Source organism: Dipteris shenzhenensis, chromosome 16, assembly GCF_047967505.1.
Source record: "Dipteris shenzhenensis isolate YYH24624 ecotype China chromosome 16, Dip_SZ_1.0, whole genome shotgun sequence".
Classification (NCBI taxonomy): Eukaryota; Viridiplantae; Streptophyta; class Polypodiopsida; order Gleicheniales; family Dipteridaceae; genus Dipteris; species Dipteris shenzhenensis.
The window spans coordinates 29,333,972-29,355,074 of NC_141611.1; the positions used below are offsets into that span (position 1 = coordinate 29,333,972).

At 44.4% G+C, this 21,103-nt stretch overlaps 1 protein-coding gene across 1 annotated transcript; it reads left to right on the forward strand.

Moving 5' to 3' along the window:
- Window positions 1–15,512: 15,512 nt before the first annotated feature.
- Window positions 15,513–19,617, forward strand: LOC147892803 (uncharacterized). Its single transcript, XM_087387444.1, has 3 exons — window positions 15,513–16,415; window positions 16,540–18,299; window positions 18,434–19,617. The coding sequence occupies exons 2-3, from the start codon at window positions 16,574–16,576 to the stop codon at window positions 19,201–19,203; spliced, it is 2,496 nt and encodes an 831-aa protein (XP_087243570.1). The 5' UTR covers window positions 15,513–16,415; window positions 16,540–16,573; the 3' UTR covers window positions 19,204–19,617.
- The last annotated feature ends 1,486 nt before the right edge of the window (window positions 19,618–21,103 follow it).

The following is a 21,103-nucleotide window of genomic DNA, read 5'->3' on the forward strand; positions in this document are numbered from 1 at the left end:
TTTGAGCTACCAGATGCGAAACATAGTACCGTATCAAGAAGCTTTTGCTGCTACCTGGTGTTCCACAGACAACGTGCAGCCCCAAGCTTGTTAAAGCTAGGCTTTCGAAGAATCTTTGTTGTTCTACTGTCAATGCGGCATTGGCGACGGTGCGAAACTCGGCCATTTTTTCCAACATCCTCGTGCGTGTTGGCCCTGCGACGGTTTGCTGGTCGATGTTAGGTGCTTCCATTGGGCAGTCTTGGATGATCGCAACCTTTTGCAATATCATATTGATCAACTGGTCTGTGTGGTCAGTCGCTAGCAAGTTCCTTTGCGTGTATTCGGTCACATACATTTCGAGGTCCTCGTTGCTCAATATGAGGCCGCGCATTTGGCATTCGACAAAGTAGGATCCAGCTGTGTTGGCAGGTGATATGAGCTCCGTTTCATTCCTGAAGCTGAGTTTTCGCAAGAGCATGTTGTAGAAGTACCCCTCTGGTTGATGTCCAGGGTGGTAGTCAGTGAATCTGACTACTCGCTCACATTTTGCGATCCTGTTGCTTAAGAGGTCAAGACCAACCATTCCACGTTGCATTTCCTTGGGCTTTTGGATCACATATTGCCTATGGTAATCGTAGAATGTGCTATCCTCGATGACGCTCGGTCTCCCATAGTATAAGTCGACCGGGTGCAGGGTGACGTTGTTGTTTCATGAGATGATGTGTTGTCTTAGAGATGGTGGCAAGGAGTCGACATAGTGAACGGTCTCGCTCCTTGTGATTGTTGGTATCTGCATGCAGTTTAGCGCGGCCTCTGTTGGAGAGGTTGGTTTTGATAGGAGGCTCGCGGCGATGAGTTTCAGCTTTACTTCGTCGAGATGTTGCAACCCCAAACGCGAGGCGTCTTCTGAACGGATGTTCAGTTTGCCCATTGGTTCAGATTTCATCACGTACTTGAGGAGGTAGTGAGAGATTGAAGAGTTTGTCACCCACTGTATGTTCATGTGTGCACCCCACAACAGTAACACGGAAGGGTGGTAAGGAACGACGTTTCGGTGCTCATGTCCCGGCCGGTAATATAACCAATGTTGCGTCAGAGGGTCGAGGATGGGTTCATATTCTGGCTGTGTTGCGAAAGGGAAGCCGTGCTTGCAACTGTGGTGTGACGGTCCGACGTAGCACGCTTTCCTGCATACGTGCAACTGCTTCCTGAGAACTAGTTCTCGCAGCCTTGTATTTCGAGGATCCAAGGCCTCGTTCCTGGGGACGTAAGCCACAATCTCATTTGCAATTCGCTGACGGTCATCATGGTGGACCCACAATATGACATGGGCATGTAGGGAGCCCCTGTTTTGTATCTCATAACGAACGACAAGGTGTTGTATTCGGCCAAGTAGACCGTTGGATGAAAGCAAACACTTGCGCATGAACATGTGGAAGCATGCATGGAAAAGTGCCATGCATTCAACAGGACAGTCCTTCCAAGTGAATTGCACATAATAATGTGTTGCGATGCTCTCGATCACATTAATTTCTTGCCACCGTGTATCGGTGACCTTGTCTGCAGTGAATGTCAGAAAGAAATCTGGGAGGCCCCAAGCATCGACCATCGTTATGAGGTCCTTCAGTTGCCGTCGATGCCACGATGGGGACCCTGGCATTGTTGATGGCATGCTGTAGCAAAGCACGTGTCTCATTGCGTCTTCATCAGTCGTGGCAGGGTTGGCTTTCCTATATTGGTCAATGTCTCATTGCAGGCATGTAGAGTTGCTTGAATTGGCAATCATCACTGCCTATTTTAACTGGAACATGATCAACAAGTATGGCTTGTAGAGTGTGTAGATAGAGAATAAGGTGCATATTCTCATTTTCACATAGTTGCTGAACTGTATGCAGCCATCATAGTAGCCCCGTCCGAAAGGGAATAGGAAGGGGAACACTAGAGCGTGTAGATAGAGAATAAGGTGCATATTCTCATTTTCACATAGTTGCTGAACTCTATGCAGCCATCATAGTAGCCCCATCCAAAAGAGAATAGGAAGGGGAACACTGTTGACTCCATGGTTATGTCAACGCATGCACTGCCAGCTGCTGCTACTCCGTCGACGTGGAATGAAACGACCCTCTCTAAAAGCATTTCTGTACCCCGTAGCTATATGGAGGCAAACTCATGCTTGTCCCTTGCATCAAAGGCGTGACGGTTCGCGGGTTCCACCATGTTTTGCAAAAGCAGGAGCTCAGAGGCTGAGATTCCGCTATTGACATTAACTCAAAGGGAGCTGTCTCATCGTGTAGTTCCAAGATACCTGCAATGGTTTGAGGACTCAAGATGCACATACCCATCTTGATGTCCGCACGCTCTGCTAAAGAATTGTACTTGCGCAATATTGGATTGTTCTCGATGTTGTATGCGAGCACACCTGACAGCTCGTTCGTCACGATTTCTTGAGCCGAGCTTAGTGGGACGTTTCGCCAAGATATCAGAGGATTGTCTAGAAGTGACCTTCGATCGAGTGTGCCACGAGCAATCGCATTTGCAGTCGTGGTAATTGAAATGGATATATCTATGATGCTTAGCAATTGCGTGTGGAGGCGGTTTGTTTTAAGCAACTGCCGAGAGTACTGTGGCATCAACCGCACAATGTATCTGCTCCACTGGGCATCTCGTATGTAGCTTTGGCATTTCCAGTAAGTCACTTGCATGCCCATATTCTCGTAGGCATCCAAAAGTATCATGTTTTTGAGTGCGGCGCTGTGGCTCGAGATGGCTATGCCTTGCGAAGAAACGATCCTTTGGTTTGCAGACAGTAGCGTGGTTATGCCACAGACACCGCAGATTTGACGGCTAGAGAAAATAGCCGCGCAATTACTAACCCATTGCTTGTATCTATCTACGATGGTCAACCACGATGACGTAGCTGGCCTCAAGGACATCTTTCTTGATGTTATATCAAGTTGAATAGCTCAACCTCTGGCTGCTCTGAGCGTTGATGAATGGTCATGTTCGAAGGAGTTTCTGGTGGTCATTTCTACATCGTGACATGAATCGATGTCTTATGTTCGGGTTTAAACACCTACAGGGATTAATAATAAAAACCATTCGAAATTTTGCTACAATTTCACTCACGTGGTTTTGTCTAAACGCAACAGGAAAAGCAAAATGGACTGAACCTCTATCTTTAGAAGGTGAAAGAATTGATAAAATAACTTGAATCAAGCAAATACATTTTGTTGTGCGTACCTTTAGGAGAAGACACTCGTTTGGAGGCCGCAAACATCTCGAAAACAGAAGTGTTGCAGACATGATTAGTATGTTGGTCGAACCAAGCAAATGTAATGTTCCCTTGCGGAAACAAAATGTGCGAAGAAGTGTGCGTGCTCAAGATGAGGTGTAAAAAAAAAAAACCATACGTAATGTATGGTGGAGAGCCGGCACATGTCTCTCCAAAAATTATATATCATAGGGGAACGTGCCATCCCCCCGTTTCGAATAGTCACCTCCAGTGTTGGAGGTGTAGCGCATTAATGCAGACCAGAGCAACAGACGGTGCAGAAACATTTCAGAATTGAAATGACCGTACATTCTACTTACGTGGAGTATCCTTTGTGACGTCCACAGCTCGACGAGAAGTCGCCTATTTCTTTGTTGGAATGTTGGAATCTGAAAAACAATCATGATTAGTCAATATGCATTCCTCATGTTCTGCATGTTTGGATATGTTGGTTAGCATATGTGCAATTTCCTAAAGATGATAAATTCAAGCACAAAAGCTGTACACAATCCAATGATCAAAGATGTTCAAACCATCAAGGTAATCATCTTCACACATCTTCGAGCAGTTGTAGTTACAATTTTTGCCTTTGCAAGATTCCAAAAAATTACGACTATGGAAATATAAAAGTGCGTATAAATAACATCTTATTATATCTAAAATGATTCACTATGTCCATGATCTTATGAGTTGGCAATAGTTATCATTGACATTTTTGCAAACTTTGATCAGATCACAACAATTATTGATGTTTGCATCCCATCTACCTCCAAACTATTTTATTGTGTAGTCTACCAATGGTAGCAACTCAAAGTGTCCATGTTACGTAAGCCACCAGGAGTGCTGCTAAGTCATGGATAATCTCAAAATGCTAACATGAAGTGATAGTGTCAATTTCCTCATAGTAGCAGACAACAAAATCGAACCCGTTGCTGGGGAAGAGAATCAATATATCGCATATGTCGCTTATCCTTTGGATCTATTTGAAGAGGGTTCTGTCACCAATATGTTCACTTCCATTGTAGGTAACATATTTGGATTTAAAGCCCCACGAGCTCTACGTTTGGAGGATCTGAGAATTCGTCCTGCTTATTCCAAGACTTTCATTGGGCCGCCTCACGGTATCCAAGTCGAAAGGGATAAACTGACGTCCCTTGCTGGGATGTACAATCAAGCCAAAATTGGGCTTGTCTGCTAAAAACTATGGCAGGGCTGTTTACGAATGTCTCCATGGCGGACTTGATTTTACGAAGGATGATGAGAACATAAATTCTCAACCATTCATGCGTTGGAGGGACCGGTTCCTATTTGTGGCAGAAGCTCTTTTCAAGGCTCAGGCCGAAACGGGCGAAATAAAAGGACATTATCTAAATGCCACTGCGGGTACGTGTGAGGAAATGATGAAAAGAGCAATCTTTGCTAGAGAATCGGGAGCACCCATCGTCATGCATGATTATTTGACGGGAGGCTTCACTACAAATACTAGCTTGGCCTTTTATTGTCGAGATAATGGGCTACTGCTTCATATCCACCGCGCGATGCATGCTGTTATCGATAGACAGAGAAATCACGGTATCCATTTTCGTGTCCTAGCCAAAGCATTGCATATGTCCGCAGGGATCATATCCACGCCGGGACCGTAGTGGGTAAACTGGAGGGAGAATGAGAAGTCACACTGGGTTTCGTCGATTTGCTACAACGGCCAATGGCAACAGTTTAAATAGACTGATCTATAGCCATAAGCTTCGTTGAACCTCTCAAAGACACAGAAAGCATAACGAAGGAGATTCATGGGCAGTGGCTCGATACAAGCTTCAGTATAAGCAGGAGCAAACCTAATGGTGACGGCACGTGAACATTCGAAAGCCAATATGTGAGGGTCTCTTCACAAACCAATAGCCTTCATAAAGCAATCTACGTTGTTTTTGGCTTACGTTCGTCCATTTCACCTATATTTAAAGTTTTTGCCTTGGCTTTTTACGCAGTTGCAATAGTTTAAATAGACCGATCTATAGCCATAAGCTTCGTTGAACCTCTCAAAGACACAGAAAGCATAACGAAGGAGATTCATGGGCAGTGGCTTGATACAAGCTTCAGTATAAGGAGGAGCAAACCTGATGGTGACGGCACGTGAACATTCGAAAGCCAATATGTGAGGGTCTCTTCACAAACCAATAGCCTTCATAAAGCAATCTACGTTGTTTTTGGCTTACGTTCGTCCGTTTCACCTATATTTAAAGGTTTTGCCTTGGCTTTTTACGCAGCTTTTCAAAAGCTTTCAAAGCTTTTGGGCTTTCAGAATTTAAAAAATCTAAGGGTGTATATTGTGCCATGTGGAAGCACAGGATTTCAGAACCAATAGCCTTCATAAAGCAATCTATGTTGTTTTTGGCTTACGTTCGTCCGTTTCACCTATATTTAAAGGTTTTGCCTTGGCTTTTTACGTAGTTGGCTTTTTACGCAGCTTTTCAAAAGCTTTCAAAGCTTTTGGGCTTTTAGAATTTAAAAAATCTAAGGGTGTATATTGTGCCAAAGCATTGCATATGTCCGGCGGGGATCATATCCACGCTGGGACCATAGTGGGTAAACTGGAGGGAGAACGAGAAGTCACACTGGGTTTCATCGATTTGCTACAACGGCCAATGGCAACAGTTTAAACAGACCGATCTATAGCCATAAGGTTCGTTGAACCTCTCAAAGACACAGAAAGCATAACGAAGGAGATTCATGGGTAGTGGCTCGATACAAGCTTCAGTATAAGCAGGAGCAAACCTAATGGTGACGGCACGTGAACATTCAAAAGCCAATATGTGAGGGTCTCTTCACAAACCAATAGCCTTCATAAAGCAATCTACATTGTTTTTGGCTTACGTTCGTCCGTTTCACCTATATTTAAAGGTTTTGCCTTGGCTTTTTACGCAGTTGCAACAGTTTAAATAGACCGATCTATAGCCATAAGCTTCGTTGAACCTCTCAAAGACACAGAAAGCATAACGAAGGAGATTCATGGGCAGTGGCTCGATACAAGCTTCAGTATAAGCAGGAGCAAACCTGATGGTGACGGCACGTGAACATTCGAAAGCCAATATGTGAGGGTCTCTTCACAAACCAATAGCCTTCATAAAGCAATCTACGTTGTTTTTGGCTTACGTTCGTCCGTTTCACCTATATTTAAAGGTTTTGCCTTGGCTTTTTACGCAACTTTTCAAAAGCTTTCAAAGCTTTTCAAAAGCTTTCAAAGCTTTTGGGCTTTCAGAATTTAAAAAATCTAAGGGTGTATATTGTGCCATGTGGAAGCACAGGATTTCAGAACCAATAGCCTTCATAAAGCAATCTACGTTGTTTTTGGCTTATGTTCGTCCGTTTCACCTATATTTATAGGTTTTGCCTTGGCTTTTTACGCAGCTTTTCAAAAGCTTTCAAAGCTTTTGGGCTTTCAGAATTTAAAAAATCTAAGGGTGTATATTGTGCCATGTGGAAGCACAGGATTTCAGAATTTGAAAAAACGTCCTAGTGTTGGCCAAGTAACCAGATTTAGAGGAATCTAGGAGTGCAAAATCGGGAAAGCAAGCTTCCTGCTCTGGAAGATTATCCACCAGTGGCTGCCCATGAGGGGCGAGCTAGCCAAAAGAATTCAAGTTGACCCCAAATGCCCAATCTGCGCGACGACGACAGAGACGGTGCGCCATCTCTTCTAGAACTGCCCGGTGACCACCGAAGTTTGGCGCAGCCTCGAACAAGCCATTAGGGACTCGGGACTGATGTCCAAACTTAACATCAAAGGAAGATGGAAGATCCTTCTGGTAGGAGACTCCTCTAATATGCCCTCGACGTTAGCGGCCGGATGGTTATATGTAAGAGCCGCGATCCTACTGGCCGTGTGGGAGTTCAGAAATACCTAGATATTCAAGAAAAAGATGGGCTTTGGAGGACGAGCGCAAGCAATTAAGCGCCTAGTTGGAGCCAATCTTAGAGACTTCAGCCTGATCATGCACTTGAAGGAGCCAGTGCTCAGTAGAGTCCTCCTGGAAATCCGTTGGTACCTTACCAAGTAAATGGCTGCTAGAAACGTAGGCCCCGGACTTTTCTCCACACTGGGCTAACTTTTGTAAATGGTCCTTTTTTGATGGGCTGACCACCCCGTTAATATATTCGGCACGTTTTATTTTTTATTTTTTTTAAATTAAAAAAATTCGACTATTATTTATTAGACACATTAGTTCATTTTTACTTCTTTTTCTTGCAAATAAAAGATTGAAATTAGTTAACTCTAACATACTCAATACATACATGCTTTTAGATTTTGTTGAAATACTAAAAAAAAGTGGGCTCCGTATGACTTCATTGAACATTTGTTTATGTTTTTGACTCCGAATGGCTTCTTTCTCATAAGCATCTCCTTGGTACTTTATTAATCCTATATTGGCTCCGAATGACTTCATTGAACATTTGTTTATGTTTTTGACTCCGAATGGCTTCTTTCTCATAAGCATCTCCTTGGTACTTTATTAATCCTATATATATTTTGCACTCTTATATATTAGTAGTGCTCTTTTCCTTCCCTTGTAAATATTTAATAACACCTTTGCAGATACATATAGGTCCATCAATATATGTAAAAATTCAATCATTGTGTACTAGGGAGAGTAATAGAATGTGTTGGTGCCAATGAGCCTTCTTCGAAAACTAGAACCAAACTTGAACTTACCAACCATTTTTATTAATTTCTTTGTCTTTTAGGCTTCCCTTCACTTTCAAATGATTGTTTTTTTTTTTTTTTGGAACATGCCGGCTTGTATTAACAGGAGGGATAGTCAGTCCCAAAAATATAACCAAATACAAAAATGGGCCAACTCAAGGGGCAAGCACCCGTGGCCTACCTTGCATAAGCAGTAAGAACCTACCCTAAAGCCTGTGCCCTATCTCCACGAGCATGTCTCCTGCTAGAAAGTCCTTCTTGGCCATTAGCCCCCCCAGATCCCATAGGTTCTCCTTGCGTTCACTAATTAGCAAAGGAAACCTAAGCGCCCACAGCCTCGACTCTCGAAAGATCAAACGATTTCTCACTGACCAGATAGCCATGAGCAGGGCAGCTCGCAATAAATGCCAATAGCTGACCAAAGTTGCTGGGAGACCAACCGTTTCCCTCAACAACGCTAGGTGCCATTTCACTCCCAACACAAAACCAGCCATTAAGCCTGTCAAGCAGATCGCCCTCCCTAATCTCATCCACACCTTGCGGACCAAAGGGCAATCCCAAAACAAGTGTCGAATACTTTCCTACGCCAATCCACAAAGAGGGCAGTGCAGGCTCATCTGCAACCATTTCGCCAATCTCCTTCTGACTGGCAGCCAACCATGCAATAGCTTCCACAGAAAAAATTTAAACTTTCCCAAAAGCAAAGATTTCCAGACCACCTCCAACTGCACTCTCCACCAGGCATGAGATTTGCGCAGCTTCCAGACTGAGTTGAAGTCATGGGATTCCATCTGCCTAAGCAAAAGCTCTCTGTAACAGACCTTGGCTAAGATCTTGGGCAGAACTGTCCTACCAACTCTCCACTGGTTTTCCCTCCAGAGACGGGAGGGACAAGAATTTGACGGTCAGGAGTGTGGAAGAACCGCAACCACACTCGAAAGGAACCGGGCTTCCCTGGGCGAAAGACGAAACTCTTGCACCACAGTATTTAAAGGCTTCCAAAAAGCTTGCCTTATGTCCCAAAGGTTGATCCATCACCTCTCCCTTCTTATACAGGGCCCTGGCACTCCAAATATCAACTAAGGCCAGAGGCTTCCCTTCCACTGCAGTAGCCAACCCCCACCAGATGTTCTCATACAGGCTCGAGTCCCCTCTCAAGCCATTTCTTCCCTTCTAGTTTATGATAGGCATGCACGACTTCCAGGCCCCCACTAAACCGGCCAATAACTCTGAGCCTCTAATTTTTAAAGGAAACCCAGACAATATCTTATCAAACCATGATAGATTCTGCCAGGAGCCCGCACCCGCTTTCTCCACAAAATCTCGGAGAATCTCAGACCACCGGGCTGTGCTTTTTAGGAACTTAGGCAGCAATTTGAATAGCAATGATAAGTTCCTCAGGGAGATATCTGGAAGTGCCAGGCCACCCAGACTCTTAGGGGATTTAAGGGCATTCCACGGAATATAATGAAGCCTTCTAACCCCTGCCTCCTCCGCCCATAGAAAAGCTCTCAGCATCTTTTCAATTTCCAGCCAGTGAGAAGGCCTAAATCTCCACCCTGATGCCACATACACCGTTGAAGTTGCCAGCACATGTTTCACCACTAGGGATCTGGCATTCCAGCCCAACTGTACGCCACTCCAAAATTGAAGTTTCTGCTTGATCCTTTCTTTGACCCAATCGAACCGTTGACGGAGGGAAATCCCAATGCCCAACGGGGCCCCTAGATATCTGATAATTTGGCCTCTAGCGATCCATTTAACTGATAGCAAAGCAACCCACTCCGGCATCCAGTGACACCAGCAAGGCATAAGACTTGTTAAGACTGCAAACCAATCCTGAGGCCAAACATAAGCGTTGGAGGACCTGAAGTAACTAGTCAACACTCCGTTTAGACTCCTCCACAATGGCCAGTAGGTCATCTGCAAACATCTGTAAACAGAACTGTTTTCCAGATGGCAGACTGACACCCTTCAACCTCCCCTGGTCAACAGCCTGCTTGATGGAGCGAATGAGCAGCACCATACATAAGGCAAAAAGCAAGGGAGCTAGCGGGCAGCCTGTAATGAAGGTGGGAAAAGGACAGGTTTTATGTGGGAAATAGGTGGGAAAATAGGAAGGGAATTGTGGGGAATGAGGGGGACTATATAAGTCAACCCCAAAAGATTTGTAAGGTACGTATTGATTTGACATCTAATCTACATCACTTCTGCTCCTCCTCTCCTGTGCACTTCCTCTACCTAGTTCACTCTACCCTCTTCCCCCCCTTTCCACTCATTCTCACCCTGCCCTCCGTGGCCTTCCTCTCCTTCCCCGTTCCCCCTTCCCTACATATTAAGGGCTATTACCTAATAGAAATGCATATAGTAAAAATGAAATCAAAATCATCAATATTTTGAATATCCATCAACCACCTTATGGGCCTCCAAGCCTAGTAAAGTTCCCTGTAAAATTTGAATGGGGAAATATAACTCCACAAGTCCCACTAAAAAATTGAATGGTGAAACAGCCTTCAAAGTAACTATTGCTTCTTAAATGTTGTAGATGATTGTCTTGGTCTCTCTTACAAGATATAAAGTATAAACATTATTAAGATTAACCTTGATTCTCTTAAATTCCTACCAAGATTTTTGAAAGCATGCTTTTCACTAGATTTTTTGAGAAGCAAGTTCATTATAGATTCATCTCAACAAGTCAATGGTTGGGGGCATTGTCTATCTTGGCAGCACCCTCCCATGTGACATATTCTTCAACTAAGTCTAGGGATGGTGCATCCGATAGAAGAAGGGACAATACACCCATGTATAGATACTAGCCAAAAGGACCAATGGCCAATGGCCGTAGGATAAACTTGATGGTTTCTTTTTCTTATGAAAACTTGAGGCAATAGTTAGGGTGTGAGCAAGTTTGGGAATTAGATCAATTCTAATGCCTTTCTTGAAAATTTTGGAGGTGGTATATGTTGTCAAAAAAAAAAGCACATAGATGCTTAAAATCTAAAGAATCACAAGTTCTCAAATACAAGAGAAAGTTACCAACAAGAATTAAAAAAAAGCCTTATATTTTTATTGTATGAAGCCTCAAAAATAGAAAAAGTATGTTATATTAAGATTAGTTTTCACCATATCCCTCTCCCTCCCTCCACTCTTTATATCCGGGGCTGAATGTTATAGAACTGCGAACGTGGAACTGGGAATATTTCCACCCCCGTTTACCTGAGACTCCACTCCCGTTACTAATTAATTCCCTTTTTTGGAACGTATTGCGCACCAATTGAGACCAATAACATGGGCCTTTTCTTTTTTAACTCGGCGTGCCGGCCGCCCAAGACAATATATAAGTCAGCTATTTTTCCAAAAAAATAGTGAGAAAAATAATAATAATTCGTTCGGCGCACGATAGAAGGCCGTATGATAATATCCTTAGGCCCGGGGTGGTGAGTCGTTGTCTGGTCCTGGTGACACGTGTCGAATACCCGTCACCTCCAGCGGCGCAGTTCCTGCTGGTCTCAGCCAGGGACGCCTCGCCACGTGGCTGACGCCCGCATTACAGACGTCGTGCAGAGTTATACGGCAAAAGGATATTGACCATGAGCTGTCATCATCAATGGCGGAGGGCCCACCTTTTCTGCCGTCCACGTGGCGAACAACCTGTATGACGTCCTAGCGGCCTGTTCACGCGCTGGCTCAAACTTTACACTAACAAATTACAATAATATTCATAAGTATTTAGCATATAGCTCACGACCATTTTGCATGACGTTAAGCATTTAAAGAACCTCTCGCAACAAATGCACGCACAGGTGCTATTTCTTTTTTGGATCTGTTTCATCACCCCGATGGCCAAAGTCCCTCAGCATCTGCCTCCTATGCATGGCTTGAAATGGGCGTCTACCTCCAAGGTGCAGACACAATAGTAGCATATACAGGCTTATTTCTGTTTAAGGGGTGGCACTAACACCTTCTCGGTGAAGTTCCCCTTCTTGGTTTGGTAGCAATCTTCCACCTCAGAAATAGTAGGAGGAAAAATGGTCTGCTTGCCATATTATATAAGACCTACATATCCATTTGTTGGAGGACAAAAAATATATATATTATATTTTTAGTTTCTTTAATGGATCATTACCTAGCCTAATATTAACAGCTTGAGAAGAAAATTTCATATATTCAAATTGTAAGAGCCATTAGGTTGGAAGAACACATATGTCATAACCATGTGCTTGTGTGAAGTATCCCGAGTTCAATTGCAAATTCAGTGTGCTTCAATGTGAGAGGGGCTTCTCTAGGAAAAACGTACTCAAAACTTACCATAGAAATTAGCTTGACATAAAGAGCATTGATGCATGAATTTGACATTTTGAAGACAATTGAATGCCTTAGAACCTTCTACACATATATTGTAGTATCATATTAAAATTGTAAGAGCCATTAGGTTGGAAGAACACATATGTCATAACCATGTGCTTGTGTGAAGTATCCCAAGTTCAATTGCAATTCAGTGTGCTTCAATGTGAGAGGGGCTTCTCTAGGAAAAACGTACTCAAAACTTACCATAGAAATTAGCTTGACATAAAGAGCATTGATGCGTGAATTTGACATTTTGAAGACAATTGAATGCCTTAGAACCTTCTACACATATATTGTAGTATCATCTATGCAGAATTGAAAATTTTCTCGTAAATATATATATAATTTTGCTATGTAAAATCATACATTGTAGTGCATAATGTCCATTTTGTATGGCAACACTCCGTTGTGCCATTTTTCAAGTTTTTATATTAGTTTTGCACTATGGTTAGAGTCCTTTCATTAAAATTGTTGCAGCCAATCAAAGGCTACCAAGTGTCCACAAGAGACGCCAAAGCCCGCTCTTGTCCTGTCGCACCGGCCCGTGCTGACCAGCGCCCCGCGTCGAGCGGCGAACCAGCTCTCGCCGTTCCGCATCCGACCAGGGGGGTTCCAATCCCCCGCTTTCCTAGCCACGTCATGCCTCGCTAGTCTCCTAAAAAGGCCGGCAGGATTATTGAGGAGGGTCCAAGGGCCCTTTATATGTAAGGAACCCACAATGTTACTTGTGCTTATGGGATTTTATATCCCCAAATCCACATGTCACAGCTCACAGCCGCGAGCCTTCCTTCAATAAACCATGCTCCACACACCATTTGAGGGGTGAAGGCCACCACCTCCAATAAAAATATCCTCGGCAATGGAGTCTTTTTGTAGGATTTTTTTCTTTTTGGGGGAATAAACTGTCTGGTTACATTAGGGGGTGATCGAAAGCAAAAAATGACCTAACATACAAACATTCCACACAAAAAGATGGCCAATGCAACACAGGGGCATACTACCCACAACCCACATTACCAGGCAACCCATGAGAAATAAACTATCAGTGAATGACAAATGTTGAGCAAAGTCTTGCTCTCAACTGGTTTCTTTCTCTGCAAACTCACACTAGAATCCAACAGAGTCCTTTAGCAAAGCAACCACCATAGCATCGCGTCCTCGTATTGGGCCTCCTCCTCAAAGGCCATATGATTCCGCTCACTTCGAACAACCAGCAAACCAACACCCTTTGATATGATAAACACACAACGATAGTAGAACTTGGACATCTCCCACAAGCACAAACCTCCTATTGAACTTACACATAACTCTCAGCATCAACTCAAATTGTTGAATTGACCTCTCCAACCACATCCACACACACCTTTACTCCGCACGTCCCTAGAACAATTGTCTTACACTCTCCATCAGAAATTTACAAACCGGGTAGAATGGCACTAAGTTCACCCATTTAGACAACTTGCTACGAACCAGCAACCATTGATGGAGCATCTTCTAAAGAAGACACTTCACCTTCCCGCCGACACCAACAAGCTTCCAATTCTCCTCCAACATACTCCTCCACCAATGAGCCCCTGGCCAAAGACACCACTTATCACTTAGCCTTGCAACCACAACCTATTCATCATCAAGGCTCTGTAAACAAGTTTAGTCGAAATAATACCCAACACACAACCCCCACTAAGCAACCACTATATTTTACAATCTAAGCGTTATATTTTCTCTTACATTGTAGTGCAAAATGCTCAATTTGCATGCAAGTAGCACTTTTATAGTGGTTTCTTTCAATTGGAAGTATGGTTGGAGTCTTTTCCATTAAACTACCGTTGGGATTTTTTCGGTTAAGTTACATAGGGGTCTTTGCATCAAACTATCATTCCATTTTCTTTGGTGGGGGGCAATTTCTTTACTATTATTGGTATATAATTACAATGCAAATTTCATTTTTGCAACCTTTAGAGTTGAATTGCAATCTAACTTTATATTTTCTTACGTGAATGCTTGAATTTGCATGCTAAATTTTTTGAAGCCATATTGAAAGTCTTTTAACTTCTGATTGTGTGGAAAGCAATTTTGAATTATGTCATATCTATATGTAGAAGGCCTTAGTGTTTGTTGTTAAAGATGTTTTGGGTAAACACGTGCGAGAGGTTTGTCATGGAAGTGATGAGGAGCTAACCTTTTCCCAACCAATTTTGATCGGATGATTGAGGTGTAAACTTTGAGCCCTAGCGACGTGGACATCCTTAGTGAATTGCCTGCTATTGCGGGAGGCGATTCGGAAAAAGAAATTGGCGAGTGACTGTAGCTGTGAGCCAAATTTCTTTTTCGAATTACCGACCGCTGGTAGTTCATGGACGTCGAGGTTGGGCAAGAGGCTTTCAAAGTACACATCAACACTTCTTCGATTTTCTAATGTAGATAGTGAAGTGTGGAGGATTTTCGACATAGGGCAGCAAAGTACGAGCCAATGGGGATTCGAAAAGCGGTGGATGCAAAGTTGCATAAAGTAATAGTGGACGATTGGGCTTTGCTTTGGTTCGACTGGTGAGAACTGTGCCATTGAAGAGAGATGGTGTTTGTGGCTATGAATGCGTGTGAACGGGGAACTCTGAAGGGGAGTGTAAAAGACAAGAAAGCACGGGGGCCCAATTCAGGCACGTTGGCAAGGACAGGGTCCATTAAAGATGGACAGCAAAAGAAAGGGATAATTTAAAGGCGCGGGGTTTCGAGGGGTTGGACCAATGGGATCGCGTCGTACACTTACCCACGTCACCATCCCAACTTGCAACTTGCCCATGTGGTCCCCCCCCCCCCCGCGCACTCGCACCCAAAAATCCCATTTTGTAATAAAAAATTCAGAATTATTTATTTTCAAATTTTTTGTTTTCTTTCGAGCTTTCTCCTTGAGACAGGATCCCTTTTAGATTTTGTTTTTGGGTTTATTAAATTTAAATTAAAAAAAAAAGGAAAGAAATCGGGGATCGGATTCGACCGGTGTCGCGCTGGCGGGGCGAGGGCGCGCCACGTGGGGCTGTTGTGGGGAGGGGACGTGGAGGCGGGGGAGGGCGTGCGCGTGCGGGGAACGGGGTACGTGGCGGCGGGATAGCGATCGCACGTGCCGGGACCGCCAGGCTGGCATGTTGCCCTTTTGTGGAAGGTCGTCTTCGCTTCTGAGAGTACTGTTTCTTCTTCTTCTGTGTCTTCTTCGTTTTCTGCTGCTGTTGCTAGTAACTTGCTACTGTTGTAGTTGTTGCTGCTGCTGCTTCTTCTTCTTCGGCCTCCCTTGTTTCTGCGGCTCCTGTCTCCCTTCCCTAGCGCTGGACCATGCCGCAGTAGCTCCAGAATCCACCATAGAACTGTAGATGCATTTGTGACCCTCACTCCTACCTCGTCCAAGCCTGTTATTACTAAGAAAGAGCAGCCTCGCAGAAGGCACTGCGAGAAGGACACGGAGCGAGCGCGAGCCAGTGAACGTCGGAGAAGACACTGAGAGAAGGACGAGCGCGAGCCAGTGAATACTAAGAAAGAGCAGACTAGCAGAAGACACAGAGAGGACAGGGAGACTAGCTGAGTGCGCCCCAGAGAGAGAGAGAGAGAGAGAGAGAGAGAGAGAGAGAGGGAGGGAGCGCAAAGCTATGGATACTGTTGCCAAGTTGTCGATCCTGATGGAGAAAAGCTGGTGCAAGTTGTTCGCTGAGAAACAATAGTAAGAAAGTACAGTGGAGCACCGAGCTTGCGAGAGTGGGAGACGGTGACAGCATTGGCTGCTGCTACTGCTGCTCCAAGGTGATCGGGCTGGCGATTGGCGGAAGGAAGAAGGGAGGAGCACGATAGGGGCGCCTTGCCGCTGCAAGGGGTTTCATCGTGCGGGCTATATTCTTAAAGGGGAGCAAGGAGGAGGAGGCAGTCACAGCAGGCGGTGGCGACGACTGCTCGGAGATTTTCGAATTGCTTCTGCTTCTGACGATTGGGAGCAAGAACAGCGGCGAGAGAGAGAGAGAGAGATGGTCACTTCTGCCGGTTGTTTCTGCTGGTTCATGAGCCTTCTGGACGGAAGAAGTGCTCTCCGCTCATGCCTCTGAATTGTGGGTGTTCCAAGCTCTGCTGAGAGAGGTATGTCTGTTTTTGCCGCTCAGCAGCTTGAGCGTCTCTGTTGGTTCCTCGTCCTGCGAGAGCTGCATTCTTTCTCGGACGCTGCTGCTTCGTAAAAGGTCGTAACTGTGCCATTGCATGTCAGGAATCTAAGCCCTCTGTGGCTCATCCCTGCCGCAATGTTCGACGTGTTTGCCAAACCGGATTGGCCTTCCGATTTGCAGTCTCCTGGTTGTGTAAACACGCTCTTCATGACAGATTCGCGAAGCTGCTCCGACACTAAGAGCCTGTGGCAAGGGAAACAGGACGAAGTGAGGAAATCGTCTCCGTCTGGGATAGAAGAAGACGACGATGACGGGCTTGAGTTGTCTTTGGGGTTGTCTCTCGGAGCCTCGTTCTCCAAGACGAAGAAGATTGACGTACCTAAGCCGTTGGGTGTCAATCCAATGCTACAGAAGCAATCGAATGGAAATCTTAGTTTCTCTGTTGAGACTTGTGGCTCTCCAAAGAGGGAAAGCGTTCATGGTGAAGTTGTTATGGCTGACCAAGCCTTGCCTTCAGAAGTACTCGGCTTTCCGATCCCAACTTACGGATTGAAGCAGGGTAAATTCGAACGTCCTGTACGTCAGTCGCGTGACCAGATATGGCAAGCTTTGCAAAGGAATGGTGCTGTGTCAGTGCGAGAATCTATGCATGCGGAGGGCTTACGAGCGTTTCAAGAGTTGAAGGATGCCTCTGCCTCTCTCTGGAATAGGCGCTCTGCTTCCATGCAGCCAATTGCGGCTGTGAAAAAAGGTTGCGAGGTTGCAGCTCAGTGTATCAGGAGATCCAGTAGCAATGGCGTGGTCGTGAGTATGATGTCTCAACAGTTTCAGTCCGGTCCTCCTTCTCGCCAAGTCTCCAGCGTAGAGTCTCTTTTAGAAAAGAGTTCTGAAACACCAACACATCTGAAGCGCCAGCATGAAGCCTTAGAGCTGCAGAGGAAGAAGGAAATGCAGGCTCAAAGGAGGCAGGAAGCACGCAAGAGAAGGAAAAGTCTGATTGAAGAGAAGCAGCAGAAGAAGGGCAGGAAAGATGACAAGGGCTACCTTATTCAGACAAGAAGTTCCATCCCTGATCCTCAAACAAACCCCTCGGCATCTGTGACTGCTCCAGATGCCGCTTTCCTTTGCAGCCAAGATCTTCTTACTGGTGTTGTGGGGGCAGAATGTCATAACAAACACATGCGGCCAAGGGATCGGGCCAGAGCAGCAGAGCAGAAATCCATGGATCTTACAAGTGCTATGGTGCAAGAAGAGGAGGGTCATGACCAGATGGCTCCTGCGGCATCATCTAGCTCCGTACACAATGCAATTGTGGAGGCAACGGACCCTCAGGATAATAGACGCGAAAAAGCTTGCGGCAGCAGCTCCAGTGACTTGGATAGTGAGGATACCAAAGAAGAACATAGTAGTGTACATAATGCTTTTGGAGAGCTTGAAGCTTTGAGCACGAAAAAATGTGAATCAGAAGCTAGCAATGCCCTTGCTGATAGTGGTCCTTCTCTATTCCCGGCCATGGTTGGGGCAAGCAATCCCGTTGATTACCCCCCTCGTTTCCCTATCTTGCCAATTCGTTATCCTTTTCATGCGCCAGGTGCAGCAAATGCCATGCCTCTGCAGATGGGCTTCTCTCTTCCTTGTTTTATGCAATGCCCAACTCCAGCTTCTGCTGGAGAGGTTTCTACACACTCATCTTCTCAGCTGCCTACTACCTCTCCAACCCCTGTTGCCTTTAGTCTGAATCCGTATAAATTTCCTGTACTGGATGGGACTTTCCCGTGGTTTCAGGTTGTCTCAAGTGTAGGAACTGGCCAGTCATCAGGAGTTCTTAGACGGAATGATGCTACAGGAACCGAAAGTGCTGGTGAGCACACTGCCTCCCAAAGTTTATTTGTACTTATGTTTGAGTTTGAAGCTCTTTGCCCTGTGTTTGCTATTAAGTATTAGATGGTCGTTTGTATTGATTGCAGTGACTTAATTTTCCCCCTCTTCTTGCAGGTAAACTTAACGAGGAAGCTGAGAAGCCGTCAGTCTCAGAGCTGTCAATGCCTGTTGATCGAACGCTCCAGAGAACAAGATCTATAAGCTATAGTAAAGACATAATAGGAGCACAGTTTTTACCCTCTCCTAAGCATTTGGATCGTCAGGTTCCTATATCAGAAACGCAGTTGAGCCATTCTGAGGGACCATCAGAATTACAAACTAAAACGAGAAAGGAAAGCTCTGCTGTCCACCGAAAGTCGACTGTGGAAAGGCAGCAGAACCTTCCGACTAATTGTGTAACATTGCCTCCAGAAGCACAGGTGGTGGTTCAATCAGGTTTAAGTCCGCATTTGGAAGAGCATTTCCATAAGCCAAAAGGAATTGAGTTGAAACCTGACAAATCTGGAGAAATCACCTCAGATAATTTTAGGTCAGCAGTAAAGCAAGAAGAGGGAAGTGCTGATAGTCAGTTGGCAAGTGAGCACTCTGGTCAGGAGACCTCAATTGTACAGTCAGGAGCGGGGGATGGACACAAAGATAGATCTATTGCTGATCTTCCTTGGGTCTCTACTACTGGTGTAGGTCCCCATGGGAAGACTATCAATGGGGTCATGTACATATCAACGAGGAGGCAGGTCCGTTTAGTATGCAGTTGTCATGGGATACACATGTCACCAACCGAGTTTGTACAGCATTCAGGAAGTTCAGATCTTTCCAACCCAGAGAGAAGCATAGTTGTAAATCCATTCCCTCTTCTGAATCGACTTGCTGCTACCCCTGTTTAGACCTATTAGTGGCGATTGCTTAAAAATCTAATTATCATGCTAGTTGCAAAAGTTTTGAGTAGTCACATGGTCTGCAAGATTTTTGCACAAGGAGCCAGATCTGCAGACACCCGGCAAGGCACTGCTTTATGGTCTGCAAGAACCTTTCCCAAAGTGTCTTGAGGTAACCAAATTTTGGGAATGCTTTGATTTCCGAAGCAATTCGAGCCCATGATTTTAAATTTCAGTGTCATGGGTTGATCTAATACCTTGTCTGGTGGCGAACATGCCCGTAAATTCATTGAAAGACCATCTACACTTTTGTCTTAGTTTTGTAAAGGTGCAAGCATTCCTTCTTGGCAAGGAGCAACACCATTTATAGTATATCATCTTCATGTTGATGTATACGTACTTTTCACTGGAGTTAATGGCAAAGCCTCGACTGAGTTGCCATAAAATTGTGTTGAATTTTTTCTTTGAAGCCACCTAGCCTTGACTGAGTTGCCATAAAATTGTGTTGAAATTTTTCTTTGAAGCATCATATCATTCTCTCTAAGGTAGGCCCTTACTTTCGGATGGTATACATGTCAAGGAACAACAGATAGATACTCTGAGCTTACAAACTGTTTTGTAAAATTATTTTTTTGGTTGGCAAGTGTGGTTTTGAAAAGCGGTTTAAATTTTATGGATCTTTTTTGGATATCAACTTCAGTCCTGGTATTGTATACAGTTTGTAAACAGGAGAGGTAGATATGGACCAGTCTCCAGCGGTTAGCAAGTGAAGTTGATTGATATAACCTTTAAAGTTTGTGAACATTTTTTGGCTAGGCAACTATGGTTTTGAAAAGTAGTTTTAACACTGCAAATTTGATGGGATGTATTTTGAATAGTCGTGATCTGGTATACGATAACTCAGTTCATGAATAGTAGAGGGTACATATAAGTCAGAGGACCAGTGGTTGGCAATTGAAGTTGATTTAGTAGAACGTATCTGCTGAAGTATAGTTTATGAGCCGGTTGATGACGTGCAGGATATATAATTTTTTGAGTTCAAGAAGAGAAATTACGAGGCTCTTTTTATTGAATTTCATGGAAAGTATTTTGTATGAATCACCTGGATGGAGACCCATGCAAACCGGAGGTATTAGGGTATTGAGGATCTACATCTGTAAACTGTTGATGATAAAGGATTGTTGTAAGGACCCTTTCAGGGAAGTGCATATTGTTTTCAGCCTATGTGCACTTTGAACAAGCAGATGTTTCAGTATTAAAGCTCATTTTGATAGCAAATGATGTTATAACAAGTATGAATTCAGGGAGGAGCCGGGGAGAAAATAAATATATGATACATACTAAGGGGCTTAGCACATGGATTGTTTTAGGAGTTTGTTTGAGTATGCTTGTGCTTTCTAAGTTAGAAATGTATTTTTGACTCTTTGTAGGAAACAATACATAGAGCGAGAGCGAGCGGGAGTGTGAGTGTGAGTGTGAGTGGGAGTGGGAGTGAGAGTGAGAGTGAGAGTGAGAGTGAGAGTGAGAGTGAGAGTGAGTGTGAGTGTGAGTGTGAGTGTGAGTGTGAGTGTGAGTGAGAGTGAGAGTGAGAGTGAGTGTGAGTGTGAGTGTGAGTGTGAGTGTGAGTGTGAGAGTGTGAGTGTGAGTGTGAGTGTGAGTGTGAGTGTGAGTGTGAGTGTGAGAGTGTGAGTGTGAGTGTGAGTGTGAGTGTGAGTGTGAGTGTGAGTGTGAGTGTGAGTGTGAGTGTGAGTGTGAGTGTGAGTGTGAGTGTGAGAGTGAAGATTTTGTTTCTTGACTTGCTTGTTTATTTTTGCTTAGTCACCTGCTTCCTTTCTTCTTTATTTCTTGTGTTCTTTCTCTTTTGTTTATTTGACGTATTTAAGTAAGCAGTGGGTTTGCCCAAGAGACT

Bases quoted from the DNA above. Each gene is read 5' to 3' on its own strand.
- LOC147892803 (XM_087387444.1), top strand. From the start codon at position 16,574: ATGTTCGACGTGTTTGCCAAACCGGATTGGCCTTCCGATTTGCAGTCT. The intron at 18,300-18,433 runs GTGAGCACACTG...CTCTTCTTGCAG, and splicing joins TACAGGAACCGAAAGTGCTG to GTAAACTTAACGAGGAAGCT.